Raw genomic sequence first — 27,751 nt, forward strand, 5'->3', positions numbered from 1 at the left:
TTGGGGTAATTGCACATGGAAGAAGGAATGTGGCTGCTCTTGTGCTGTCTTCTGGGAAAACAGTGCCATTGCTTCTGAATCCAAGGGGTAAACGTCTGTCTCATTTTCTGGCTCACGCTGCATGTTAAGTGAGGGGAAGGAGGGCAGAGTCATGCTCCTGTAGAGCTGTGCAGCGCTGTAGCTGAGACAGAGCATGAGGGAAGTGGGCACCTGAGCCCCAGTGCTGGGGCAGTTCCTGGAGAGTTCTAGTCGTGAGCCTGTGTGTGTTACCTAACCGCTGTGTAATCCAGCATGGTCTCCTCTGTCCCTGTTGAGTGCTCAAACCTTTTGGCTTGCTGTGCTCTTCACCTCAAGTGCTTTGCTGAAGTATTACAGCATCCAGAAGATGTGAATCTTGAAGGTGTCCCAGCCTGCACCCACGCAATAGGACAGTTGCTCTGGAGATGGAAATTGCAGCAACTCACTCTCGCTTCCTAAGCAGGTACTTGTATCTGTGTGGCTACCACTGTCAGGAGCTCAACAGGAGAGGCTCTTGTGGTGTTCCCTAAGTGCAACCTGTCTGTGCATTAGGCTTTGTCATGGTTTGGACTATGAACAGCTATCAGGTAAGCCTCCTCAAAACCTAATAGATGGTTTCACAAAGATTGGCAAGTTCAAGACTCCACCACCTTTCCCACCAGTCTTTTGAAACATCTGCTATAATTTCTTTCCCAGAGTAACTTCCTATCTGCAGAGGGGACACAAATCCATGAAGAGAGCTATAGACCTGGCCAGGCAGCAGAGTGCTTGAAAGATGATTGCTGGGCTTATGTTCTTTACCAAAGCTAATCCTCATGCTCTGTTTAAAGGCTAAGATTTGAATGTTACAGGTAGCCAGCATGAGAATACAGTAGTTCTAGCATGCCTTCAAAGTTTTATGCATCCAAATAGCCAAAGCAAAGGACATGTATGAAGGACTACGAAGCAAAGCAAAAAAAAAAAAAACCTGACCACTTCTTGCCCTCCCTCAGCCAGGGAGGGCAAAAATTTTGGCATTAAATGTCTGAGGGTTTTTTTAAACTAGGGAGCATCATGACTACAATCATTGCTACTGCCTCCCTTCATAGTTGGTATCATGATCTAAGGTTGCTTCTAAATAAATCCAAAATACAGATAAACTAGCTGATGGCACTGGAAGTCTGGATTACCAAATCTCTGAAAACTACAACATGTAAATTCCATCTTTAAGGAACAACAGAGTAACTCAAAGTATTTTACGCTTTCTTCTACAGTACTGTACTGAATTTTGCTTAAAATATAGAGCACCAAGTAAATTCTGAGGCTGTTGGATTTGGTTGTCTGAACACCTGTCTCATTAGGAAACTGTTCATAGTCTTTGGTAAAACTAAAGGAAACTCAAAAGTTACATAGTATGTTTTCAGTCTTGTAGTGGTTATAGCTGTCATCTACTTTATCTCGGTTTCCTAGGAAATAATTTCAGACTCCACTTAGAGATCAAATTGAGTTTAGGTTTGTTTACATTTTCTCATGGGATGTGTGTTAATAGCTTGCATACAGAAGTCTTTTTTTCAAAATGCAGCAGTAGTAATTTGGTTTTGTTCTGTATTTGAAAATAGTTTTTCCTTCAGCGTATTGGACACCAGGCATTAAATGGAACCCAAGTCTGCATACATTCTTGACCAAAACAAGTCAATTGTTCAGCAGAGCAAACTGAAAGTTCAAAAGGGAAGCGCCTGTGCTGTTACAGCTCTTCACTTGGAACAAGCACTGAACCAGCTTTAAAGAGAGTTATACTGGCATGGACCTTTGTTTAAATAAACTTTCACTTTTGCTATTGATTTGTTTGAATAATTATACTCAATTCAAATCCATTATGCTTGAAGCATGTCCATCTCTATAAAAATACAAAGTTTGTTTAAGGCTTTGCATTAATTCCAAAGATGTACTTACTATGTCTTAAATGACTTCAGCATATTCATTACCGACTATAACTCTGTGATCTCCACCTGCAAATGAAATATCTATCCCCAGGTAAAGACTCACATCCATGTTTGAGCAATATTCTTTATTAAAGCAGAAAGTATCTCAACCGAATGCAACATAAAGTTCACCTTGTATTCAAGTGCTTTACACTGTAAAGCCTAACAAAAAAGTTCCGTTAGAGCTGTACTCCATACTGCATTAAAAAAATCAGTTTAATATGAAGAACCAAACTAAAATCAGTTATGCGGAAAAAGCTTTTTTCTTTTTGCGAGGTGGTTTCTTTATCTTATTTGGATTTGGAACAAGTTTCTTGATTTTCAAAGGCTGCAAAATTACATGTGAAAGATCGAGCTGATTGCTTTCCGTACGCTTCCGCTTCTGGCTTGTGAGCTCATTCCCTAGCTCCTCTGCAAGCTGCTCTGGTTCCTGATTTTCTGAAGAATCTGTATGTGCACAAGCTGCAGATTCTTCCATTCTGTACTGAAACCACGGCACTTCCAAAGCTGGTATCTTTGGAATTATTGCTTCTATTGCTTCAGTAAATTTATCAGACTGCTTTTTAAAGCCTAGAGCCAAAATGGATGTTAAGCCAAGAAGTGGTGCCACTGTTTCACTGAGACGGGGAACCTGGCCAGCTGGTGTGGCTCGACTTGCGCTCAGCTGAATAAGATGCGATGTGATCATGGCAGGTTTTGCAGACTTGCACACCAGCAAGAGAAGTAGTTCATTTTTTTCCAATGCTTTTGTAACTTCATTAACTCCAATAGCAAGTTGTCTTCTGATATTTATGTCAGTCCATCCTGGTTTTTGTTGATGGCCTTCTGTTTCCTCTTCTTTAGGGAGATCGTTGGTGCTGGCATCACACTTTTTTTCCATTTGTTTTTTTGTAAGGGAACGCTTTTTCTTTCTTGGAGTCTCAATCTTTTTAAGTCCAGTATGTTTAATCCTTTCTTCTAGAGTCTGTAGTATAAAATGCATATCTTCTCCATCTATAGTTTTCCACTGAAAAACAAAGGGGTTATCTAGACACGTTTTTACAGTGATCTTCTTTGCTTTGCGAAGTGTTGCCGTCCCTTGCTGAATTACAGACATCCTGAGGTTCTTTGGTGTTTTGTCACCCTAGCTGCGAAGGGAAGAAAGAGGTGAAGTAAACATCGGTTCAAATACTGTGCTGTTTGCTGGAGACATCATTACGAGAAGCTTCTCTTGGGAATGCAGAAGAGAAACATCACATCTTGAAGTGAGACTGGCAGCTATCGCCCTCCTCCCGTTAGCTCAGTGCTAATCCTTAACAAATCTCCTACAAGGCACGGGCTGTGCTGCTTTTCTTCTTTTTTTTTCTAAATAAACAAAAAAACCCCAGCAGACTGCACAGCAAGGTAATGCTAGTGACAAGAGTCCCTCCTAAAGCTGAAGCAAAGCAGCTGGAGGCATTACAGATTTAAAAACAAACACACACACCAACACCACCCCCTAGGTTGAAGGGCCACTCCGTTTTAACTGTTGTGCAGCTGCACTGTAGCACTATTATGAGATGGGGACACCCCTCCCACCCCCTGAATCACAAAATGAAAGAAGTTTCACGTTCCTGAATTTAATTAGCATTTTTTAAAATTTAATTTGCCTTTTGCTTCTTTAATCCATGTCTTATGTTTGTCCTTATTTAGATGGTATGATAGAAATCTGCAGATTCTATTAATTTATGCTTTTCGTGAAGGACAGCAATCATCTACAGGCCCCCAGAAAGTTCAGCAGGCGTCTTTTACTCTTGTGACACCTACACCATGCCTTTAGGGGTGAGAAAAATGAAACGGGAGCAGAGAAAGGATAATTGTTCTAGCTCTGACTGACCTAGCCCAGAGTAACAGTGAAGACACGAAGGCAGGCCTGATTACAGGCCCTGGTAACTCAGTAAGTCCCCCTGGTCCTGCATGGGTTACTATTCACCTTCTCCTTGCTAAAACAGTGATATCTTCATTGTTGCGCAGCCGCGCTTACAGGACAAGTGCAGCTCAGGTTCCAAATCAGGAGAAATATGACATGAGTCCCTCCTGAGTTTCCAAGTTACCCAAGCAGGCATACGGATAGCATTTACATACATCTCTTAAGCAGCAGCCTTTAGGTATTCACAAAATACCATTTTGCTAGTTGTATCAGTTCTCTGTGTATTGGTAGCAAGCTACCTTGATACAAAAAAAAAAATAAAAAGACAAACTCCATCTTCACTGAGACTCCCCCAACACTCCGTACTGCCATAAAGCAACATTGATCTGGAGGGACGTTCCCTCAGTGAAACCCTCATCTGGGAGCCAGCAGAAGTGCATCCAGCAGAGTTGCATCAGTGCAACACGAACAGTGAAGCTGTTACCCACAATTAGAGCCAAAACCACAGAAGTCTTTTTCAGAGAACAATAAAACTGGGTAAGTGTTTCAGAATACAACAGGGCACCACGTCCCTCTGCCGGTACTCTCCGAAGCACCTGCGAGCTGCCCTGCAGGGCCACCCAGGCCATGGTCCATCCAGCCCAGTTGTCTGCCTCCAACCCTGGGAACCAGAGCAGCTGTTTGGGGAGGGCATGGCCTCCCCGCCGCTGTCGGTCACTGTTCCTCTCGGCTCCCAGGCACCCGGAGCAGCTGCCTCGGGGATGGAGGATGGGAAAAGATCTGCCCACTTGTTTTACTGCCCCTTTACGAAGCGATCGGCTGTGGTCTGTGCGGTTCCCTCATCCCTTCAGCTCACCATCACAGCGGCAACAACCAAAAAGTGGAAACAGCTAAAGAATGGAAATGACGACTAGAAATCTTACGTGTGACTGAGTTAGAAATGGAAGCTTATGATAGGTTTAAAAAAAAAAAAAAAAAGTTATAGGCTCTCATTTTTAAAACCTTTCACTTAGGGATGCTCTGATAACCTTTTACTGGGGGTATCAAGCAAAGTCAGCAACAAACTTGTATATGAAAAAGGAGCAAAACAGCAGAGATTTCACAGTTGAAACATTGCATTTTTTCTTTTCAAAATGGGCACTACCGAGAAAAACGAGCACGCAGGAGTTGGAAATAAAGCAACGAGGCAAAGAAAAGGAAAGACGCAGCTGCGCCACTGGCCCGACACCGCCCCCACCGCCGGCCACGCTTCCTGCGGAAGGAGAAACGGCCAAACGCCGCCGCCCGCAGCCCCTCGATAAACGCTTCCCCCCCCACACGCGCCCGGTCCGCACGGCGGCGCGGGGGGACAGGCTGAGCCGCGGCGCCAGCGGAACGCGCGGAAAGCGCACCGGCGAGCCACTGAAGGAGCGGGCTCCGCCCGCGGCCGCCGGGCCCACACCCGCCCGCCGAGCAGCTGCGGGCCGGGCCGGGCCTAGGCTGCTGCCGCTGCCGCGGGAGCAGGCCGGCCTCCCCCGCAGGGCCGCAGCAGGGCCCGGGCCGCAACCGCCCCGCTCCCGCCGCCACGGAGCGAGCCCTACCTCCGCCGAGGCCTCCGCCAGGCGCCCCCAGTGCCCGGGCACACGCCGTCGGCCGCACAGCGCGGCTGCGCCCCGCCCCTCAGCGCAGCCCTCGGCCCGCCCCTGCGGCTCTCCCCGCCGCCGCTGCCCCCCTCCGGCCGTCCGCAGACGGTCCGCCCGCCCCGGGGGCCGTCTCCGGAGCGCGCCCGGCGGAAAGCGGCGATGGGAATGCCCGGCCGGTCGCGGGCGGTGGGCGCGGAGCGGAGCCACCGGCACCCGAGTGCCGGGCGGGGCGTCTCGGCGGGCGGTGTGGGGCGGGCCCGGCGACCCGGGAGGCCGCCCGCTGCGCGTCCCCGGGCTGCGGGCAGTGCCTGCTCGAGGAACGGCGCGGTGCCGGCTGATTAAAGGCAGCGTTAAAAGGGTGATGGTCTCAGCGCAGGGTTAGCGCTGGCGTTCCCTCGTTTGGAGTGATTAAATTGTTTTGTAGGTGACAGCAGATCCGCTTTGTCGTACGCCATCTAATGAAATGGTGACCGAGTCAGGTCAACAGGTGCTTCATAGGGACTCCGCAGCAATAGGGGCGTCTCTGGTGTGTAATATGCGACATGTCGTGCTCAGACCTCGTATTCTGTAATTCAGTGTTTCCCGCAAACTGCCGCGAGCCATTAACAAATCTTGACAGACTCGTTCAGCTTCTGGAGCGCACAACACGGCTGTGCACAGCCTCCTGTACCTGAAAGTGCAGAACTTCCCCAGCCCAAAAACCTGCATCTTCATTTCATGGTTTTGGAGACGAGTTAGTGTTGTTTATACATATTTATTTTTTTTTAATCTACTTTGATTTACCAAAATTTACTTGGTCTGTTTTCTTGTTAAATCGTGGCTTAATTTAACCTGGACTTGAGGGGAAGCGCTCTTTTTACATTGGTCTGTGGAAGTTAGTGGATTTTAAAATACTGAAGCATATAGTATTGTGATTAAGCTATGCTCAAGGAATGATGAATATAAATGTATAGAGGCGTGGATATAAATAGTTTATGAATTGATATAGTAGATAAACAGGGATGGATTTTTTTTTCCTTTAATGGTTGCAGTTGTAGGCTAGTTTATCCATTAATTTAATATTCATTTTTTCAATTCTGTGTTTAGTAGAGCAAACAAAAAATCAGCCTTCTCAAGGTATTTGTGTATGTAACTGCTCGTGTGTGGTATCCCGGGGGTGACCCGTGTGTTTTCCAGAGGCGCAGCTGGAGGGTGCGGGGTCCCAGGCAGGGCTGGGCACGGGCACGGGCACAGGCAGGGGCTGCTGCGGAGGGAGCAGCAGCAGTAACTGGGCTGACTGCGGTTCAAATCACTCGAGAAATTCCTTTTTCAAACAAATGGCTTGGGAATCTTGCTGTATCTCTGCTTTCAGGCTGGCGGCCTAATCCTCAGGCGTATAGAAATGAACTCAGGCTTTCTGAAGAAACTAGTGTGGGCTTAATGCCCCCACTGTCCCTTCCCTGGCAACTGTAGTCACTCAGTTGTCCCTGCGGGTCCCGAGGCTCAGCAGGAGTGAGCCCCCGCGTCCTGCCCCGGCGTGGCTTTGTTGCAGCGGGCGAGCTGAGGTCACTCGTTGCCAGTCCAACGCCCTCCGTGGAGCACGTTCCCCGCCGCCACGCTCGCGCCGCAGGAGCCAAGAGGCATAAGCGCTACGTCCCTGCTGGAGAAGGAGCGAAGCCATTCCCTGAACATCCTCGCAGCATCATGACTCTTCAGGTAAGCGGTTCTGCATCTGGTGAGGCAGAGAGGCGAGGAGAGGGAGGGATGGGCTGTCTGTCTGTGCAATGCTGTGTCAGAGACAGCGTTATTTCTTTAGCATAAGGATTATTACTGCAAAATCAAGGTTACCTTGCGGGACGGGAAATTTGCTTAAGCTTTTGGAGGTTAAATAATGTATTTTCACAAGTGGAGGGGGAGAGAAATGCTGCTTATTTTGAACTATTCATAGGTCATGTAATTTTTTGGAGCCTTACCTGTTTAGAGCATGCGTGAATTATTTTTCTTTACATGTGCATCTGAGTTTGCTAGGACTGGATTATACATTGAAAGATAGGTATGTATTTATTCTTTTAGGATCTAGCTACTTACTTGGAGCTATAAGAGGACGAGGGAAACTTCTAACACTGAAGCAGTGGTATATGTGCATTTGGGAAGCGTGAATATTTTTTAAGGGAGTCGTGCATTTTATTTTTTTTTAAGGTGTGTGCATCTTTGGAGTGGTACATTTTGATGGGCTTGTGTTTTGGTAGGAAAGCTTCTACTTTCTTCCTTCTACCTTCTCTCCGACTGTAGATTTAAATAGTTCTTGAGGAAATTATCTTCATTGCTGGCTTTTAGCCTCCTACCTTTGTAGCAAACTATGAATACATCCCTTGTCTTGCCCATGCCCTGATGGATTAGGCTGTTTTTCTTCATTAGGCCTTCTATTATCCCTTTCACTTCAAGATTTGCGAGCCCTTTTATCCCGGTCTCATTATAATGTCTGTCTCAGCTTGGTTAGTGTGCGTGTTTTGCAAAGAGTGAGCAACATAATGCTCTGACCTAGATGCAGGGAGTGTATTGCCAGTAGCTCAGCAATTTTCTTCTGAGCTGCAATTATGCCGAACGGCACAGAGGTTTCATTGTGGTGTTTTACAGCTAAGAGGAAGAATCCTATTTCTTCAGTCGGTCAGAACTGCCAAATCCCAAACATAACACCACCTTTGTTTAATTAGTGATCGCTGAAATTATAGTTGATTTTATCCTACCTTGAATTCACTCTAGAAAACAAATTTATTAGCCTGATGATTAAGCTGAAAGAGCTGAGTGCAGTATGATATGTCATACTGCTGTATACAGTTACACTGTCATACAAAAATCAGTGGTTGAAATATTATGATATCCTATACATTCTGCATTAGACACGATAGAGTTTTTCTATCCACTATCGGTTTGGTCGATAGCTACCATCCATATCCATAAAAATTCATTGGATCAATCTGTATGGAATGAGGACAAAATGAATAAAATAATGCTTTCATCAGGGAGGCTGTAAAAGACATAAGTTTTGCAGACTGGTAAAATATTCTGCTGTAGATGAAGAATTCATTCAAGCTTTTTTCTTTGCAAAAAGGGAGTATGTGATAACAGTCTGGTGATTTGTGCGTTAATCTTTAATGCGTGTGTATGTGTATGTTTATGTCTGTATATATACTTATGCTTTTAATTTGAGGAGTTAAAGGGAATTTTATCGGTATGTGATTAAAAGGAAATTATATTTTTATAGGCCGCTCCTAAGCATGTTGTGTAAGCAAGCAAATCCTAAGCAACAGTCTGTGCACAATGATTGGCTAGAGGGAGATGAGGAAAGAAATATTTAGTATCTAAGTTTCATTTCTGCATATTTGCTGTGTAAGATATGCATTTGTGTATTTTTAAAACAGTTATCTTGTGATACTTGCCTGCAGAACCAAATAGAAAAAAGTATATGAAGATAAGAAGCTTATTAACTTAATGGTTTCCTTTCTTAATTTATTTTTTCTGAGTTATCTTTTGTCTTGTACGAGTCTAACAACGCTTCAAATTAATTCTTACTGTGAAGTTTAGATCAGAAAACAATTCAAGGCATCTAGAAGATTTCCACTGACGTGAATGGTCCTTGTACATCAATGCTGGCAGAAGCTCATATGCAGTAGTGGCCACAGTACAAAGATGAAGATAAAACTTATTTAAACTTTAACTGATTGTGGCAACTCAGTTATGTTTTATTATTGACACCACTTCCTAATCTTACTGTTAACCGAGCATGAATGCTGCTTTTGTTTGTATGTGTATGGGTAATACGAAGAGATGTCTGTGATGTAGGAGTCAGTGATAGGTACAGTCAAGAACGTCACATTTCTGGTGTTTGGTTTAAGGATGAAATATTTATTTTAATAAAACTTTACCTATAAAAGAAATATTAAGACTGGTGGGCCATCACATTTGTTTTTGTAAACAAACAAATGTACATCCCTTTTATACATCTGTATCAACAGTGTGAGTGTAAATGCTTTGCTTTTAGGAGTGTCAAAGATGTACAGTTCCAGTTTCTTTTGCACGCTATTTTTAATACAGTGATAAGTTAGTTGCGTTGCTGATTTTGTTTCCCCTCGTTGAGCACTTGTCCATTAGAAACGATATACATCTATTAAAAATACTGTTGTTAGTGCATGTGTACATGTATTTTTGCGTAATTAGACTACAGTTTTGGTACCCGAGTACAAAACTCCTTTGTGTCCTAACGCTGTGGTGTCTGAAACACTGCGCAGCAGTGCGGCATGTCTGGAGTGATGCTGGGGTAAGCCGGGATGTAAAATCGGAGCATGTGAGTTCTTCTGCAGTAAGAGCCTGTGTCCTTGCTGCTGCCCTGAGGTAAGCACAAAGTGGACTGGGCCTGTTTTCATGGAGGGGTAAGCTACTTATCTGTCAAGGTATATAGTGAGGTAAAAAGTCATACGAACGCTCTCACAAGTACTGTGAGTTCAGATTGCTGTCTAAAGTGAAGTGTCCACCGCGCTGGTGCTCCCAGGCTGAAGGCGCCCGTGCTGTGCCTAAGGCACAGGGCAGTGCTCTCGTGCCCCAAAGCCTGGAGTTCTCTCCCTGCGCTGTTGGCAGCTTGCTGGCCTCAAACCTCTGCGTTCACCTTTCTGGTTTTACTTCTGAAAAGAAGGATAGTGATATTTACTTACTTTGTATAGCCATGGGCAGTTTTTGGTGAAAAATTAAAAATGAGTTTAACATTTGAAGTTGCAGAAGCATTTCAGATGGTTGTAGGAAGTTCAGGTACAGTTACCCTACAGAAGGAGAACAAGAGAAAGTACCGCATAAGAAGAAAAACAAAGATTGCAAGGCTTTCATGAATGCAAATATTAATATTACAAATATTAGGAATTCCTCCTAGTGAGGACTTTATTATATTGCTTGGAAGAAGCACACATCAACCATGGACTGTGATTAATAACTAAAGTGCTGTTCTGTTCTTTTATGGCCAAAGAGACTTCTCTTTTGAACATCTAGGATAAACCAATGATTGAATGATGCATGATGCAAAATGTTTTTGTTTGCACCTAAGCTAGAAGCTATCAAAGCTATAATTTCCAGAGAAAGAATCGATTTCTCTAATCAAATTTGAGATTAGGATTTTCTTGTTTGTACGGATTTTTCTTTTATGGCATCAAGAACAAGTAAATGTAGAGAATATACTGTTTTCACATTGACCTAATGACTGATCCCAACTTGTTACAACTTGTGCTGTAAACTTTGTAAAGTCCAAGTTCCAGTAAAGTTCCAGTGCCTCACCACCCCCACAGTGAAAAATTTTTTTCCTAATATCTAATCTAAATCTCCCCTCTTCCAGCTTGAAGTTGTTCTCCCGTGTCATATCACTACATGCACTTGTAAAAAGTCCTTCCCCAGCTCTCCTGTAGGCCCCCTTTAGGGACTGGAAGGCTGCAATAAGGTCTCCCCAGAGCCTTCTCTTCTCCAGGCTGAACAACCGCAACTCTCTCAGCCTCTCTTCATAGCAGAGGTGCTCCAGCCCTCTGATCATCTTCATGGTCCTCCTCTGGACTCGCTCCAACAGGTCCATGTCTTTCCTATGTTGAGGGCTCCAGAGCTGGGTGCAGTACTCCAGGTGGGGTCTCACTAGAGTAGAGTGGAGGGGCAGAATCACCTCCCTTGACCTGCTGGCCATGCTTCTTCTGATGCAGCCTCCAGGATACGGCTGGAGTTCTTCTTTAAAAGTGTTGAATCTACATCATCATTAATGTCATTATTGCTCATTTAAAACATTAAATCAAACTGAAATTATTTTGTTGAGCTGACTTGCCAGAGCGCTTTGGTCTTTTTTTAAATTGCATAAGCTCCTGCTCCACAGACCTTATTCTTTTAAGATAATTTCAAAATGATTGTTGTATGGCAGTGAGGAGATACACCCTTGCTTTCAGACTACAAAATGCCACCCTGTACAGCTTAGGAAAGGCTTCTGAATAACTTTACAAAAAGGTCACTACATATTGTGAAGGTTGAGGACTCAATGCGTGCTATTGTATAGCTCCTAACCCTCGTACAGTCCTGAAAAGGGTTTGCTATTAAGTGTCATGTTCTCTTCTTGAGTTTCTTTCCTGTGGTAGGGGTCCCTCCCATTAATAAGCAAAAGATGATCAGAGATAAGGCAGAGTTATGGAAAGAACAGAGGACGTCCTTAGGCTTAGTTGGTAACGACTAGATGTTTTAATGATGCTTGAAATGGGTTTTGGGAAACATTTGCTTTTATTATTCAATTTAAATCATTAAGCTGCTAATATGGCTACTTTTTAAATGGGACCCTCTGTAGACTTGCCAAGATTTGCTTACTTAGAGCAGTGTGACTATTTGTAGGGTACCATCTGTGAAATTTGTACTTTGCCAGGCTTCTAAGGGGAACATCGGGCAACTATTACTGTCTGTATCATTAAAGTATTTGGGAGCTGTAGTCAAGAGCGCTGGATTCTGCAAACAGAGAGGAGAAGGGTGGTATTGACTCTGAGAGCTTGCAGCTGTCAGAAAAGCTCAGTTTGACTTCAATGCAAAGAACTGGTTCTGCTTATATAGCATGTGTGTAATTTGTGCTGTAATTGTCTATTACTGCAACTTCTGCCTGAAAGTTCAAAGACTTATTCTGTGATGAATTGGGACAGAAGGCATTTTATGAAATGTTTAACAATTTACTCTTTCAACTGAGGTGAGAAAGCTTGTACTCCAGTTTTCTAGTCTTTCAGGGAAACAAATTATTGGGTTTCATATTTCTGACATTGAACTTTGTAGCAGAAAATATTTACATTTTCTTTATCCAGAACAAAGAAGCAAAAGAGCTTTTGTTGTTCATACAATCCATTTTTAGTTCTGATCCAAGCTGACTAAATCCAGTTACTTCAATTAAAATAGTTTTCATGATCAGTTTAATTCCTGCTAGAATGCCGATTTTTTTTTTTTTTTCTATGTAAAGAATAGAGTAGCTGGAAACAAACAAAAAAAATGCTGAGAAGAGATGCTGTAAGGTCATTTCAACAGTATTGATTCAGGTTTTATATGTAGTCTGGAGCACATGATTTTGGATTATCTAAATAACATATTCTGGGCGTTTTGGTTTTTAATTCTAGAAAAATCCTGTATTTGTCTTGCAGTGCTCTCAAAAACTTGGTTAGGTATAAGAAAAAATTAAAAAATCCACAGTATTTAGATGTTCTTAAAAGTAATCAGACACAAAAAGTTGGACCTAAAGTTTCATGCTGTTCTAATATTCTATGGTATAGTTGCATTTGATTAATATTGAGAATTATTTTTATTAAAACAGGAACAAACTGCACATGGAGAAAAGAAGAAGAAAGGAAAGAACAGTTTAATACAACAATAACAGAAAAAAGGAAAATAACAATAACAGTAATAATCATAGAAGGATTTGGGTTGGAAGAGACCTTAAAGATCATCTAGTTCCAACCCCCCTGCCATGGGCAGGGACACCTCCTACGAGACCAGGTTGCTCAAAGCCCCATCCAACCTGGCCTTGAACACCTCCAGGGATGGGGCATCCACAGCTTCTCCGGGCAACCTGTTCCAGTGTCTCACCACTCTCAAAGTGAAAATTTTCTTCCTAATATCTAATCTAAATCTATTCTTTTTTAGTTTAAATTTGTTACCCCTCATCCTATCGCTACACTCCCTGATAAAGAGTCCCTCCCCATCTTTCCTGTAGGCCCCCTTAAAGTACAGGAAGGCTGCTGCAAGGTCTCCCTGGAGCTTTCTCTTCTCCAGGCTGAACAACCCCAATTCTCTCAGCCGGTCTTCATAGGAGAGGTGCTCCAGCCCCCTGATCATCTTTGTGGCCCTCCTCTGGACCTGCTCCAACAGGTGCATGTCTTTCCTGTGCTCAGGGCTCCAGAGCTGGGTGCAGTACTCCAGGTGGGGTCTCACCAGAGCAGAGTAGAGGGGCAAAATCACTTCCCTTGACTTGCTGGACACACTTCTTTTGATGCAGCCCAGTATGCAGTTGACTTTACAGGCTGCAAGTGCACATTGCCAGCTCACGCTGAGCTTCTCATCCACCAACACCCCAAGCCCTTCTCCTCAGGGCTGCTCTCAATCCATCCTCTGCCCAGCTGGTATTTGTGCTTGAGATTCCCCCAACCCACTTGCAGGACCTTGCACTTGGTCTTGCTGAACTTCGTAAGATTCACACCAGCCTACCTCTCAAGCCTGTCCAGATCCCTCTGGATGGTGCCTCTTCCCTTTTACCTTAATACTATCCCTTTTACCATAATAATGGTAAAAAAATGTATAAGATAAAATAATACATAACACAAGTCACTCTCACCACCCAGTGAATTGGTTGCCCAGCCTGTCCTGAGCAGTGATTGCAGATAATAATGGCTGTAGCTTTGGGTTGATGTGGTTGTGGGATGCATGATGATGAAAGGAGTAAATTTGTACTTTACTCCTGTGCTCCACTGCGTTTGAGAGTTGGGTGTTGGAGGTGGTCCTGGCAGTAGCACTGCTCATCTCCTTGAGATCTGTCCGTGGCAAATGTTGGTCACCTACTGCACTGTCAGCAGAGAAGTGGGATGTGGGCAGCACCCCTCAGAGGGTAGTCGAGCTCTGCCACTTGAGTCGATGCCATACAGTCAGGGCCAAAAGGATTCAGAGATTACTGCTGAGGTGTGAAGGTCAATGAACGCCTTCATAACCCCACTGTGACTGAAAGACAGATACACCACATTCATTGTATAGGCTGCTTGCATGAATGTATCTGTAGATATCCTGATGCTAGACAGTCTGTAGTGGTTCCAAGTGTTTAGATGTAAAACTGTTGGAAAAAAGAGGTTTACTTATTGTAGCAGCGCTGACCCTATCAGCTAAGTAAGCCTAGTTCCTTTCCTGATAACTTCTGGTTTTATTGAGCCTCTTTCACATGAAAATGCTTAGACTTACTGCTAAACCCAAGGGAGCAGTAATTGGGAGTATCTAATGATACTACTGGGTGTGCTATACTTAATATATTATTCACACCCCTTGAGAGGAAAAGTAACATTTCCTTTTCTTCCATCAGGCTGACTTTGATAGTGCTGCAGAAGATGTAAAAAAATTAAAAACAAGACCAACTGATGAAGAACTGAAGGAACTATATGGATTCTACAAACAGGCTACTGTTGGAGATATTAATATTGGTATTCCTATTCCTATATGTACTTCGCATTTACTCCCATATCTTGATTAAATTAAGCAAACATTGTGTAAATCTATATGATAATCAGAGGTATGCTTTCATTTTGGCAGAATGTCCAGGAATGCTAGATTTGAAAGGCAAAGCCAAATGGGAGGCATGGAACCTGAAAAAAGGTGTTACACCAATTACATTTACATGATGTAGTCATGTTTATAGGATGACAAATGAGGAAAGATACTGACTCCTACTTTCCTTTGCAGGTTTATCAAAGGAGGACGCCATGAATGCCTATATCTCTAAAGCAAAAGCAATGGTAGAAAAATATGGGATCTAGAATACTCAAAGTAATGCCTACTAACAACTAACTCTTCAGTAGCTAATGAACTAACTCTGTGGAGAAAAATGCAATACTAACTCCTTACTGTGTAGTCTGACAGTAAAATCTTTTAAGTAGAAGTTGTTTGACTGTGAAGGGTATTTACGTACATACTCTATTTTTAAATTGTATCTTATTCTAAATAAATTTGAGCCTAATAAATTAAGCTTTCTGTAAGAATTGTGTATTTTTGTGGGTATTAAATTATATTTAGCATTTTTACAGAAGCACACAGAGAAGCTCTAAAAGTAAAATAATATAGCTGTCATTTTTTGCAAAGCTCTAAAAATAAAATAATATAGCTGTCATTTTTTTTGGAATGAAATGAAGGGTTTGTGCACATCCAAGATGAGAATGAGGAAAAGACGAGAACTTTTTTAAGAACCAAAGCCAATGTTTATTTTCAAAAAAATCAGAAAAAACTCCCCCTTTTAAAGGATTACAGTAAAGATCTGGAGGCACAGAACAGCTCTTAGGCATAACTGCATGCAGTTGTACAGAAAGAATGACTTATGAAGAGCTTTGGACTAATGTTACACTTTCTGCCATTAAAATACAGGGAAATACTCATAGACCGGCATTTTCTATACATTTTGTTATGTGTTTTACCAAGAAAGTTTCATTAGAGGGTTCCAGCAGATAAAAGTGGCCTCCAGGAAGCTCATAAAAGGAAATATCTCCACTTGTTACATCGTGCCAGGCTGAAAAAGATATTTAAAGTGTCAGAGAAATGTCAACTATTGTGGTCATTTTACATAACTATTTCAAAGTTATTATTAAATAATTATTTTAAATCCCATATCAACTGTTTTGGTTCATACACTGAGACTGCTCTGTTGATTTGTTTCATTTAAGAAGGAGATAAAAGACCCTAGAAAACTCTTCATTAACTGATCTGATACAATAGGAAAATGCGTAAGTGTAAGAGGGAAACCATTTAAGCAAAGTACCTTCTAAATCACGCGATATATCTTCAGACCCATTAAAGCAGGTAATATCACAAGATAAGGGGATATTCCTTTCTGCCTTCTCAAAACTGTGAACATAAAAAGTAGTAATATAACGTTCCATAAAATACCTATATTTGGGGTTTGCTTCCACATACAAAATACCTTTTTTTTTCTCCTCCAAAATGTAACAAACTTCAGGAATTAGATTGTGCAGAACATCAGGAGAAGGAATTACTGTAGGTGTAAGATTCTCAGCTCCTTACCCTACTGCAATTAGTCTAAAATTTTAAAGAAAGAATCACCCGATAGTTAGGAAAAAAAGAGCTTCAACCTGCAATGAAAATTCTCGCCTACGCTAAACGATTATGTTGTCTGCTTATATTCAATTTATATTATATGTTTCAGGGCCTTATCAGCGTCAGGTTCCTATGGCCAAAATGGGTCCCATATCAAAGAGTGTCCTTGTCTTTGCCAGGGTAAGAAGCATTAAGCACTCAGCTACGTGAGCGGTTGTGTAACATCCAGTGAGGACAGCAGTTAGGACAGAAGCAGCCAGTTCCTCTCTAGATGCCATGAACACAGGGATTCTTTGCTTCTGGTTAGGCTACGGGGCCTCGGATCAGGAGGCTGAATGCAACGATCCTGAAGCATGATCAGTTGAGCTTATTAGCCTCACAAAACAACAAAAGATGTGAGAATATTCCTTTTAGTGGCTACTAACTTTGGAGCCTAAGTAGACCTGTAATTCTACCACGACATGTTCACCACTGTAATAACTAGCGGTTGCTACGGTAAGCGGTGGTTTTATCTAGGGTTTAAATACCAGAATATAAATGGAAAAGCACACAAAGGAGAAAACTGTGATTACTGTTTCATATTCTTTTTATAACAGAGATGAGAACAAATTACAGAGAAACAAAAAAGAAAACCTGGAATGATCAGACAGAAGTAAAACTGTAAAATACAAATATAAATGTAATACAAAGTTGTAAAACTTACGAAAATGTCTGAAGCACTCTAATGTCTTCTCTGACAGTAAGTGTCAGATGTTTCATAACGTCTTCATTTTGCAGGAGCTCGGCAGGAGTTCCTCCTAAAACTTCTATATAGTTAATAACGTCTTCATCTTTTGCCTCAGCTATGGGTATGGTTTTGAGGGGAAGAAATGCTTCAGACTGTCAACACCAGACAAAAGAGATCAGCTGTTGTATATAATATACTTTAAATAGTATTTTCATTAAGAATTGTTTTAGTAAAAAAGTACAACGAATCTCTGTCTCCAAAATACAATGGCTGATTAGTTTAACATCCACAGAGAATACTTCTTGGGAAGGGTTAGTAGACTGTGTTTGCTGAAAATACAGATTATGAGTGAGCCGAGTACCCTCAACATCTGCAACTTCCACAGACAAATAACCATTAATTTGATTTTGTTCAAAGTTTGACTCTCACTATTGAAATACAATTAATAAAATAATCTGTTTAAGAGAAAGGAAAGCCTAGCAGTGGACACAAATCTGACTAGTGTAGGATTGGAGAGACCAGCCAATTATGGAAATTTGCAGGAATAATAATTGCTTCCATGAAGTAGCTCGTATTCAGGATTGCTAAGAAGCCCCAGAAACAGAAGAACGGAAATAGCAAATGATGACTGAGGACAGGAGGGCTGGGAAAAAGCCACTTCACTGTTGTTTTCCTGAGAAAGACTAGCAGAACCACCAGATCCTCCGAAGGAACTGAGGATAGATTAAAAAGTCAATGAAGAAGGAAGAGGAAAAGAAATAACCAGAGAAAAGTACTGAGGGCTGGTGCAGGAGGTTTACGAAAGACTAGGTTAAGACAGTTATTTCACATGTTACAGAGTACAGAGCGGCACTTCATATTTTGTTTTAATTACTTTTTAGTATTAAGCCAAAGGCCATAGTAGATAATACAGTAGTCAAAAATGTTCGCATCAGCTTAAGGAGACTGTTGTTCCTAGGCTAAGGTTCGCAGCACTGAATGTCCTGTAACGTGAAATCCTCCATCTGCTTCAGAATTAATTTCCTCTAAGAAAATAGAATATTGTTCTGCATACATTCAGAAGCAGTGCTTGTTTTGTATGAAAGCCACTCTGCATACCATACTGTAAAAATGTTATTTTTACTCTTGGTAGATAATGTACTGTTTTGGTTCGTACTGTTAATGATTGTGTAACTTACGTGTGGGGCATGTGCCCCTGACAGAAAAAGATGGCACGGCTCTAGTCCATACTTTTCTTTCAAGTGCAGTGCAACTGCAAAACTAATATAAGATCCAAAACTGCAGCAAAAAGAGAAAGTAAAGCAAAGTAAACAAAAACAGATGTGAAAAATGGAAAATTTAAACATAATTTGAATTTCGGTGCTAACTGGCTATCTTGAACAGTTACTGAAACGATATATGACATGTAAATTATAGTGATACTAGCTAATTGACACGAAGTGCATTCCTATACAGTCTAGTTTTACGAATCAGACCTTTTTTTAATCTCTCTCTTTTAATTTGCAGTAAGAACAGTTATTTTGAATACTTGGGACTAAGCAGTCTTCAAAATTTATGTGTTTTATGAATGGTTCACCCCCTGCATTCATATAGAGCAAGAACTGACACAAAAATTAACAGTAAACATAATTATAATTTATCAGTGTAAAAAAAAAAAAAAAGCACAACACTGCCATTTTTAGAAGACATTGTGCTTGAAGCAGTAAGTACATAACCAGAGACATTGAGATCCACAGCATGTTTTAGGATGACTTGACCTTTGCAGAAGTGTATTTTCCTAAAGTTTTTGCAAAGGGAAGAAGCTATCTCCTCCCAGAGCTCAAAGATAAAGCTCCTTCACCAGCGTATCTAAAAATGTATATATTTTTACCTGTGACCAAAAAATGCAAATGGTTTTTCTTGCAATTCTTTTAACAAAACACTTGTAATTTCATTAGCTACGGTTGTCATGTCTTTCGCAAAAGGCTCCTTAAGACGAGATTCTCTTCCAGGAAGCCTTACAGAGGACACTGCAGAAGAGGTCGAGAAAGGGAGGGAAAAGAATAATAGTTATTTCAAATAGAAACAGTAAAATAATTTTAATTCATTTTTTTAAATCTGTTCTGCAGAATATAGAGACTATTTAAATTAATCCTTCTTACAGTTGATAGAGTATATTTGCTATTGCTACTACTGTCTTTTAATCCAGTAAGAGATTAGGTTTCCATCCCTCCTTTACTCACAAATGTTGCCTCTCCAATTGATCTGACTGATAAATGCCTTGGGTCAGAGATCCACAAGGTCCTGATCTCAGCTGAGGTTTCAAAGCAACTTTATTACAATTAGTATTAATACCAACCATAAATTCATTAATTTCAATAATAGTAAGTTTGAATAGTAGTTCAATAGTAAGTTGTGTAAAATATATCCTTTCAAGGGCAGCATTAGAAAGTTAAACCATATTAGAATCATGCAGTCCCTGTTTTTTTCTTTGCAGGCTCTTCAGCACTGCACATAGTAAAATGTGGAATCACAATATAAATTGATGGCAATTTGTATTTATATGGAAGGACATATTACATACTTTTATTATATTCCCTTCAAAAAATCTTCTCACTCTTTAAAGAAAGTAAGGAATGAATAGATCGGAAAAAAATGTTCATTTTCTAAAATCTTGACATCATACGTACTGCCAAACTCATATGGAAGTAATGGGTCAGACACAAATGTATTTTAGAAGAGATAGAATACCATTACCTAATACCATAGATAGCACTACAGAAATGTTTGCATCTTCTATACTGCCTTTCTGCACAAAACATCTGTGAAAGAGCATGCTGCACCCTGATTTTATTCATCTGTGTCTGCAGTTGCTCCTAGGCCATCTCCTTAGGAACTTTGTTGGAAGTAGTTCCAGTGGACAAAAGCTTTTTTCTAAAATTTTTTTTATAAATATCAAGGAAAATTTGATGGGATTTGTGCAACTGTTTACAGAAAGCATACAAGCATTTAGAGGACTGGTAGAATTGCAATGGCAACGCTCTCTATAAATGCTAAATTGTTTTTTTTTTCTTTGTGGAAGTTCTGGAATACGGCCTTTGTTCCTCTTCAAATAGTTCAGCAATGGATCTTTTTAGTGCTGATATAGCCTGACAGCAATGAGAATTACTTTGCACTGTAACTAAATGTCATTTCACTATTACAAATCCATAGTTTAATCTTCAGTTTTGATACAAGGAGTGCAAAACCATGCAAACACTCTGGATAACAGAAATTCATTCTGTGCAGTTGCTCAACATTAAAAATAGTTCTCATATCTTGGTTATACCTTTTTTTAACATATTAACAGTATGCCAGTGTATTGCTGTTTCTGAATCATACCAGTAGTTTCAACATAATTTGATTTAAGGTGGCACAGAAACCTGGTAAACACAGCACCTTAATGGAAATACTAATTCCTAATGGAAGTCCTTTCTGGATAAGACTCATTGGAGTAAGATTGCAGTGCTCTCAAGAACATTATATGCCTTTCAAAAAATTTGGCTACCATGTATTTCAGGCTTGCTTAACTTCTACTTTAATTACACAAGTGACTAACCTTCAACTGAGCTGCTGAAGAGTTTGCCCCATTGAGCAAATTGAGAAGTTCCACCTCCAGCCCATGGAAAGCAAAACAGCCTACAGAGAGCATTTGGCCTTTTGTATGGACAAACAACCAGCTTCTCCATTCCTAAAAAAAATCACAGGAAAACAACACATCATTCTAGAACAAGACTCTTCAGGTACAGGAAAATTAGAATGAATTAAGTCTAATTTGAAACAATGGGCTGCAATATTTTCTGTCATCAGAACTGCTTGTGCTTCAACAACAATCTGTTATATAATCTTCATGCAACAGTGGGAACCAGTTAGGCTTTTACAAATGGTGATGGAATAGTATTGGACAACACCCTTGGTTAATATTTTCCCCTAACTGAGTCACTGACCACAAAGAAGGTAACAAGCAGCAAAATAAATTGATACGGGATTTCAGGGTGACCATTTAAAAACACAGGCTTTTAGAACATACACGATATAACCTCCACCTAAAGACACAGAAAACAAGGACCACCTACTACTATAATCTCTCTGCTACAGTGGTAAAATGGATGGCTACGGATGCAGTTTCTTTATATATAGGAAACATCTATGAATTTCTTTTTCATGTATTTATCCAGTCTCCCCTTAAATTCCCATGAACAGTTAGCCTCTCTGACACCCTGTTGCAGAGAGGTGCACGGCTCTACTATCTGTTGCATAAAGAATGCTCTCTGTTTTTGTTTTTAATCCGACTCCTACAACTGCATTCGATGGCTACAGGGTAAAGAAAGTGAATGGTGCCATCTCTCAAATTTGCCACTGAGCATTTCTGAGATCTTATCTCATATTCTCTCTGCCCTCAGGCAGCTCTTTTTCCTGAGTGAAAAGGCCTGCTTTGCTTAGGTATCCCTCATATGGCAGTGCTTCCATACTCATGACCATCATCGCTGCCCATCTCTGGACTTTTTGGAATTCTGTTATATCCTTTTTGAGATGGTGGAGTAACCAGAGCCACATTCAGCTTTATCACAGCAGCTTTATTATTTTTGTTTACTGACTAAGAGAAGTAATAGCTGAAGAAAGATTTATAACTACTCCTTCCTTCTTGCTAAGAAGGAAAAATAGCACCGAAAACGCCAACTGCATTGTCTCTAGCATCAGATACTGTCTTTACTATCTGAAGAAAAAAGCAATGCTCAACCATTTTTATTCTTTCCCAATTTTCTTGCCCTTTATTGTTGCTCATTAGATCTGCGGATATAAGCACTGAGGTGACATCGTGCTCATACAGCATACCAGGCTGTGTTCTGTCAAAACAGCCTGGGAACACTATGCGCAACAAAAATACCTGGTAAAGATAAATTGATTAGAAGCAATAGTGATACAAAATTTTATAAAATGTTTTCTGCAACCATTAGAATAAACTCACATGTTCTTGTTAAAAAGTCTGAAAAACTAGTAATTAGGATATAATAAGCAGCAAAATTCCATTTCCAAAATGGTGAAAATTGTCACAGGTATTATTTCTTGGTGTCATTATAGCTCAGTATACGCAAGGGCTGATTCATCATAAAATACACCTTTATGCAGTCTTTTCTACCTGCACAAAAAGTTTGAGAAATGCAGCCAGATCAGAATAGGCAGCAATTCATACCTATTTTAAAACTACATAATGTAAAGAAGACAGAAGAAAATCTACCCAAATGCTGCTGTGACTAAAATTGTCTGGATTTTTACATCTGTTTAAACTAGAAACTTTGTCAACATTTGTTAAGAATCAGTTCAAAGAAACTATAAGAACAGCAAGCCAAACAGATTTGTATCAAAAATCAATGGGCAGATGATGCGCGCTTAAAAATAGCTGAAGGATAGTGGAACCAGTGCTACAGAAGATGTAATTCCTCTGGTAGACTCATTTAGCAGCAGTACCATTAATCCCATTTACACAGTCACTTCTTTCACAAGAAGACACAAAACCTCAAACATTTCTGAAGCCGGTGTTTTAACTAAACAGTCCAGTTAAGAAAACAATCTTGTCTCAAACTGATTCCAACGGTGACACAAACATTTCAAGCATGATAAAGCAGCACATTTAGTGAAAATCCTTAAACTATTTACAGATACATTACCAGTCATTGAGAATCTTTCACACTTTCTACTCATACATGTTTATTCCATCACCATCCAGCTTACTTTAGATACAAATACCTGAATAGTCGGGAAGACCACCAGTGCCACGAAATGACAGTCCACGGGTGGATCCGCTTCTTGGCACTGCACAGCAAGAAGCAGGAATCAGAATTTGTACGTACCAGCAGACACGGGAGCAAAGCCAGCCTTGTAGGAGAGGAGGGGATGTGCACCCAGGTGGCACAGCTGCCTGCTTTAAGTCTTTCCTAGGCTTATGGGGAGGAGCCCACACCCTGGAAAAAAAGGCAGGGACTGAGGCACACAGCATCCCAAAGTGGAGACAGAAGCATCATGTGTTAAGGCGTGACACACAGCATTTGGCAGCAATCTAAGGAAGGAGCGCTGCATCAATCCCAGTGATCTAAAAAGCAGAGGTTAACATGCCCATGACTGTAGAGAAGTTGTAGCAGTTTTAATACACGGAGGCCCACAACCCCACTGAAGAAAAAGCTTGTATAGTAGCCAAGAAAATACAGCCTTTTGTTAGAACAATATTCAAAAGTACAGAGCTCACACCTCTGCCAGACAGTTTTGTAGGGGTCTGAAAATGTTAACATAGAAGACCATCATGTGATCTGAATAAAACACTGCATTTAGTTAGTAGGCCAGTTATAATTTCTACAAGCTGGAAGACGTATCGGTGCATGAACAACACACTGTGGTTACATACAATGATTTTATACTATATCCTGTGTTGTGCTCGTGGGGACCAGATGCTATCAGCAACCTAAAAACACCAGTATATTGTGTAACTGCATTTGTGGGTTTTTCTTTTTTTTTATTGGCTTTTTTTTTTTCGCCAGTGTTACTCTACCAAAAACGTCAGTAATGATAATAATAAAGCAAAAATATTCAAAAGCAGTGACCAAAACTAAGGAACCTAAGTGCCAAAACGGGTTCTGATGCTTGAGACACATAAGCTGTTTTCTCACATTACTCTTCTTTTTTCTACACTTCTTTTCATCATTTCTAGGAAACTGAAAAATCTGTGGTGTTAAAGAGAAAAGCCTGCCTGTTGACCTAGCTGGTCAGTAAGCATTGCTCCTTTCCCAAACAAGGTCTTTAGGCTTCTACTTGCTTCTGATTTCTGCTTTCCTGGGGAACCCTAAATCAACCCTTCTGACTGCAGCCATTTCCACGGGGAGGCGTGGGATCTGCAGTGGGGGCTGGTCCCAGGCTCTTCGCCTGCCACTTCCAAATGGTGGCAAAAGTGGAAACTGCTGCTAAGGCTTCTTTCACAGTACTCTTATGTTGTAATTATTATGAAGTAAGATGAGGCACACCTGTGTTTGGAAGGTGTACAATTTAAAGCAGCTTATATTGGCTAGTCCTGACCTGTACTGTTATGCCCAATATTGTTTCTCCACATCATGTATCTGCTATCAGAGCTATTTGATTATAAGGTACAATTTATATTAAAGCACTTGATATGCTTTATTTATTCCTACTCTGCTAATTAGCTCCCTGGACAGCTTAAAGTTTGCTCTCCTGAAGTCCAGGGTAGCAACTCTGCTGTCCTTTTTTCTCATTACACTGAAAATTTTAAGCTCAACCATTTCATGATCACTGTGGCCAAGACAGCCACCTGCCATCACATCCCCCATGAGTCCTTCTTTATTCACAGATAGCAAGTCTAGGAGGCATCCTTCCTAGCTAGCTCACTGGGTACCCGTGACAAGAAGTTATCTCCTACAAACTTCAAGAATTTCTAAGACTTGCTCATCACGGCAGTATGATATTCCCAGCTGATGCCTGGGAAGTTGAAATCTCTCATAAGGACAAGGGCTACCGATCCTGAAAGTTCTCCTAATTGTCTATAGAATAACTCATCAGTGCTTACATCCTGGCTGGGCGATCAATGGTAGACACCCACTACAACATCTCTTTTGTTTTCCATCCCCCTAATCCTCACCCAGAGGCTCTCCACCACATCATCACTAACTGTAAGGGCTGTACAATCAAAACCTCTTCCTTATGTACAGTGCGACACCTCCACCTCACCTGCCCTGCCTATCCCACCTGAACAGCCTGTAGGCCTCCATCCCAGCACTCCAATCACAGGACTCATTCCACTAAGTCTCACTAATACCAATGATATCATAGGTCTGGGGACTGACCAATGCTTCCAGTTCATCCTGTTTGTTTCTCATACTGCATGCACTGGTGCACAAGCATTTCAGATACGCTCCTGAGCCCTCCATGCTCCCAGGAGCAGTGTAAACATTCCCACTAGCATTGCTACCCTCAGGCAATGCCATGCCAACCCTTGGTTTACCTGCTGCAATCCTGTTGGTATCCCTTTCCTCCCATCGATTCTAGTTTAAAACTCTCTTGATCAGTCCTGCCAGCTTATGCCCCAAGACCCACTTCCCCTTTGGAACAGATGGATCCCGTCAGGCCCCAGCATACCTTGTCTCTTGAAGATTCTTCCAGGGTTTTAAACCCCAAAGTTTTGTTGGAGGCACCAGTCCTGGAGTCAGGTGTTGATATCCTGGGCTCGTGTGTTTCTTCCTAAGTGTCCCCCCATTACTGGAAGGACTGAGGAAAACACTACCTGTGCTCCCGAAATTTTTAGCATTCTTCCCAGGGCTCTGAAATCAATTTTGATTGACCTCAGACTTCTTGTTGCAACACCATTTGTACCCATGTGAAAGAGAAAGAATGGATAGTAGACTGAAGGTTGTACTACGCTATTCAGTCTTGTGGTGACGTCCTTAATTTGGGCCCCAGGGAAGCAGCAAACTTCCCTGAAAAGAGGGTCCGGTCTGCAAACAAGTGCTTCCGTTCCACACAGCAGGGAATCAGAAATGACCATAACTTGCAGTTGTTTCTTCGCAGCGCAGGTTTTGTTGTGAAGGGTTGGTCTCTCTGACCTTGGCAAGACTGCCTGCACAGGTTCCTCCTCTATCTCATTATGTGCTTCATCTATTGCACCCAGGCTGTTGTACCTGTTCTGTAAGGGTACCTTAGAGGGTAACTTAGAAGGTAAGGAGGGGTTTCTCTTACTGCTCCGTGATGTAACTTTCTTCCACCCCTCCTTATCCCTTGTGACACTGCCTTCCTCCTGTCACAAAACAGATACTAGACCTGCCTCCGTAGTGGCCATGCTGAGTTGGCTTCCATACATCAGGGATGGCAGAGTATGGCTCCACTGATCAGTCTCCCTCTTGGATTCTCGAATACTCCTCAGAAGTTCCTCATCCTTAAAGATTTCTTAGCTGCTGCTCTATAGCAATTTTCTGCCTCTTTTGGACCACAGTACTAATACAAATGGACATAATGATACGTCAGGTAATGTCCTCATTCTCTAAAAACTGAAACTTATTTACTATTTATTGATGGGAAATGACATCTGCTATGCCATATAAGCAGTGAGCACTCTGCAGATCATAACAACTGAAATGCATGAAGTGAACTGTCACTTCGAGCAATCTGTAAGATTAGAAGTGGGTGAAACTTGCAAGATGACTAGAAAGTATGATTCTTTCAGAAATTATAATGAAATAGTGCAAGAGTAATTTTTTATTCAGTAGTTATTAATACTGGAACCCCAACAATGCAGTTCTTGTTTAAGACTAGAAACATTGCTGGTACAGTTGCAATTCACTAATAGTAACTTAACGTGACTCATTTTTAACAGTAAAACGAACACATACAGATCCCTGAAGTAATGCAACAAAGAAGCATGCGTTTCTCAGTTGTTGCTTAATAAAGGTTGAATTTAATATTGACAGTTGTGAAATACATTGGATTATATGTACTGTGAGCAGTTTAATTTGTCTCTCCTTTGTCAGTCATTATTTATTGTTAATAATTATTTATTATTTTAACAAATTTGCACCTTTACTTAAGCCATACTTCATTTCCTAATCACTCAACTTCAAAGGATAAAAGTAAGGATACACTTAAATCTTCCTCTTAAAAATCACCGTTAGCTGCTTATATGGGGAGACATGCAACTAAGCTGATAACACGCCATCCAAAGGAAAGCAGTGGTAAGCCTCCTCTCTAGGACAGTCTTGAGACAGAAACAGTCTTGAGACAGAGACAGTCTCAAATGAATCAAACCCAGCACGCATCCCAACTTGTTATTACTCCTAAGTATGGCCTCAGAGTATTATACACAAGTAATAAAATAGGAGTCATGCAGATGAAATATGGAGAGAAAAGCAGAATTCACAGAAGGGAAGATTTTAGAGATGCATTAGCAGGATCTACTGGAGAGATTTGGAAAGATGGGTGACACCAGATAGAATATTGAAGAGATCTCACCTGAAATTCTGCCTATAGCGCTGATCATCCTCTTCAAGAAAGGTGAGTTCAAACCGGATCTGATGCAGGGCATAGCTAGAAAGGAGAGTTTATGAAAGAGACTGTTACTTTCTACAAATACACTGGAAGATGAGGGTGGGGAAAGTGAGGACATTCCAAGTAACGGTTACAAATTGTTCATGAATTAACCATAGCTAGAAATAAGATTTTTAACCACTGGACAAATCAGATTCTGGAACAGCTTTCCAGAAAAGCTACCTGTTTTAAAGTTATTAAAGTGGTTATAGAACATGTGTGTGACGATGGCTTGGTGACCACTTTCAGCACCATGCTCCTATTAACTTGATGCAGGAATGAGTCTGTACGTGTGTGAAGAAAGCCAGCTCATTGCAATGCTGTAAGATAGTTCTGCTAACAGAACCAGTTTGGCTTAACAAATACAGAATCCTTTTTATTATTGTACTTAATACATAGTACATGCACTAAGGTCAGTCTGTTAAGGTCTGCTGAGTAAGAAAGAAAATAAAATTAAAAAGTACTCAGAGAAAACAGGAAGTCTGGAGGGACTAGGTTCTAGTAGAAAAGCTGACTTTCCAGTCTTGCAAAGAGAAATGAAGCATGGAAGTTACATAAAAATGGTCAGTTTTTACACATGGCTGGCCATGGCCAATAAAAGAAAATGAAGTGGGCATTT

General features: G+C 41.2%; 3 protein-coding genes across 4 annotated transcripts; 1 reads left to right on the forward strand and 2 right to left on the reverse strand.

The window, feature by feature from the left end:
* Window positions 1-2,050: 2,050 nt before the first annotated feature.
* On the reverse strand, window positions 2,051-5,542 carry RPP38 (ribonuclease P/MRP subunit p38). Its single transcript, XM_082479940.1, has 2 exons — window positions 5,448-5,542; window positions 2,051-3,106 (listed from the first exon to the last, which is right to left on the reverse strand). The coding sequence occupies exon 2, from the start codon at window positions 3,073-3,075 to the stop codon at window positions 2,224-2,226; it is 852 nt and encodes a 283-aa protein (XP_082336066.1). The 5' UTR covers window positions 3,076-3,106; window positions 5,448-5,542; the 3' UTR covers window positions 2,051-2,223.
* Window positions 5,543-7,139: 1,597 nt separating this feature from the next.
* Window positions 7,140-15,022, forward strand: ACBD7 (acyl-CoA binding domain containing 7; the record flags this gene model as incomplete). Its single annotated transcript, XM_082478947.1, has 4 exons — window positions 7,140-7,184; window positions 14,572-14,689; window positions 14,799-14,861; window positions 14,949-15,022. Exons 1-4 carry the CDS (start codon window positions 7,173-7,175, stop codon window positions 15,020-15,022), a joined length of 267 nt encoding a protein of 88 aa, XP_082335073.1. The 5' UTR covers window positions 7,140-7,172.
* Window positions 15,023-15,458: 436 nt separating this feature from the next.
* On the reverse strand, window positions 15,459-27,499 carry OLAH (oleoyl-ACP hydrolase). 2 transcript variants are annotated; one of them, XM_082499484.1, is made up of 7 exons: window positions 27,058-27,499; window positions 20,615-20,746; window positions 18,908-19,046; window positions 18,216-18,315; window positions 17,014-17,189; window positions 16,015-16,100; window positions 15,459-15,765 (listed from the first exon to the last, which is right to left on the reverse strand). In XM_082499484.1, exons 1-7 carry the CDS (start codon window positions 27,209-27,211, stop codon window positions 15,632-15,634), a joined length of 921 nt encoding a protein of 306 aa, XP_082355610.1. In that variant the 5' UTR covers window positions 27,212-27,499; the 3' UTR covers window positions 15,459-15,631. The 2 variants fall into 2 exon arrangements, with proteins under 2 accessions (XP_082355610.1, XP_082355611.1); XM_082499485.1 differs by lacking the exon at window positions 27,058-27,499 and adding an exon at window positions 22,908-23,123.
* Window positions 27,500-27,751: the final 252 nt, after the last annotated feature.

The sequence above is a fragment of the Vanellus vanellus genome (assembly GCF_965231255.1).
Source record: "Vanellus vanellus genome assembly, chromosome: 2".
In the NCBI taxonomy this organism is placed as follows: Eukaryota; Metazoa; Chordata; class Aves; order Charadriiformes; family Charadriidae; genus Vanellus; species Vanellus vanellus.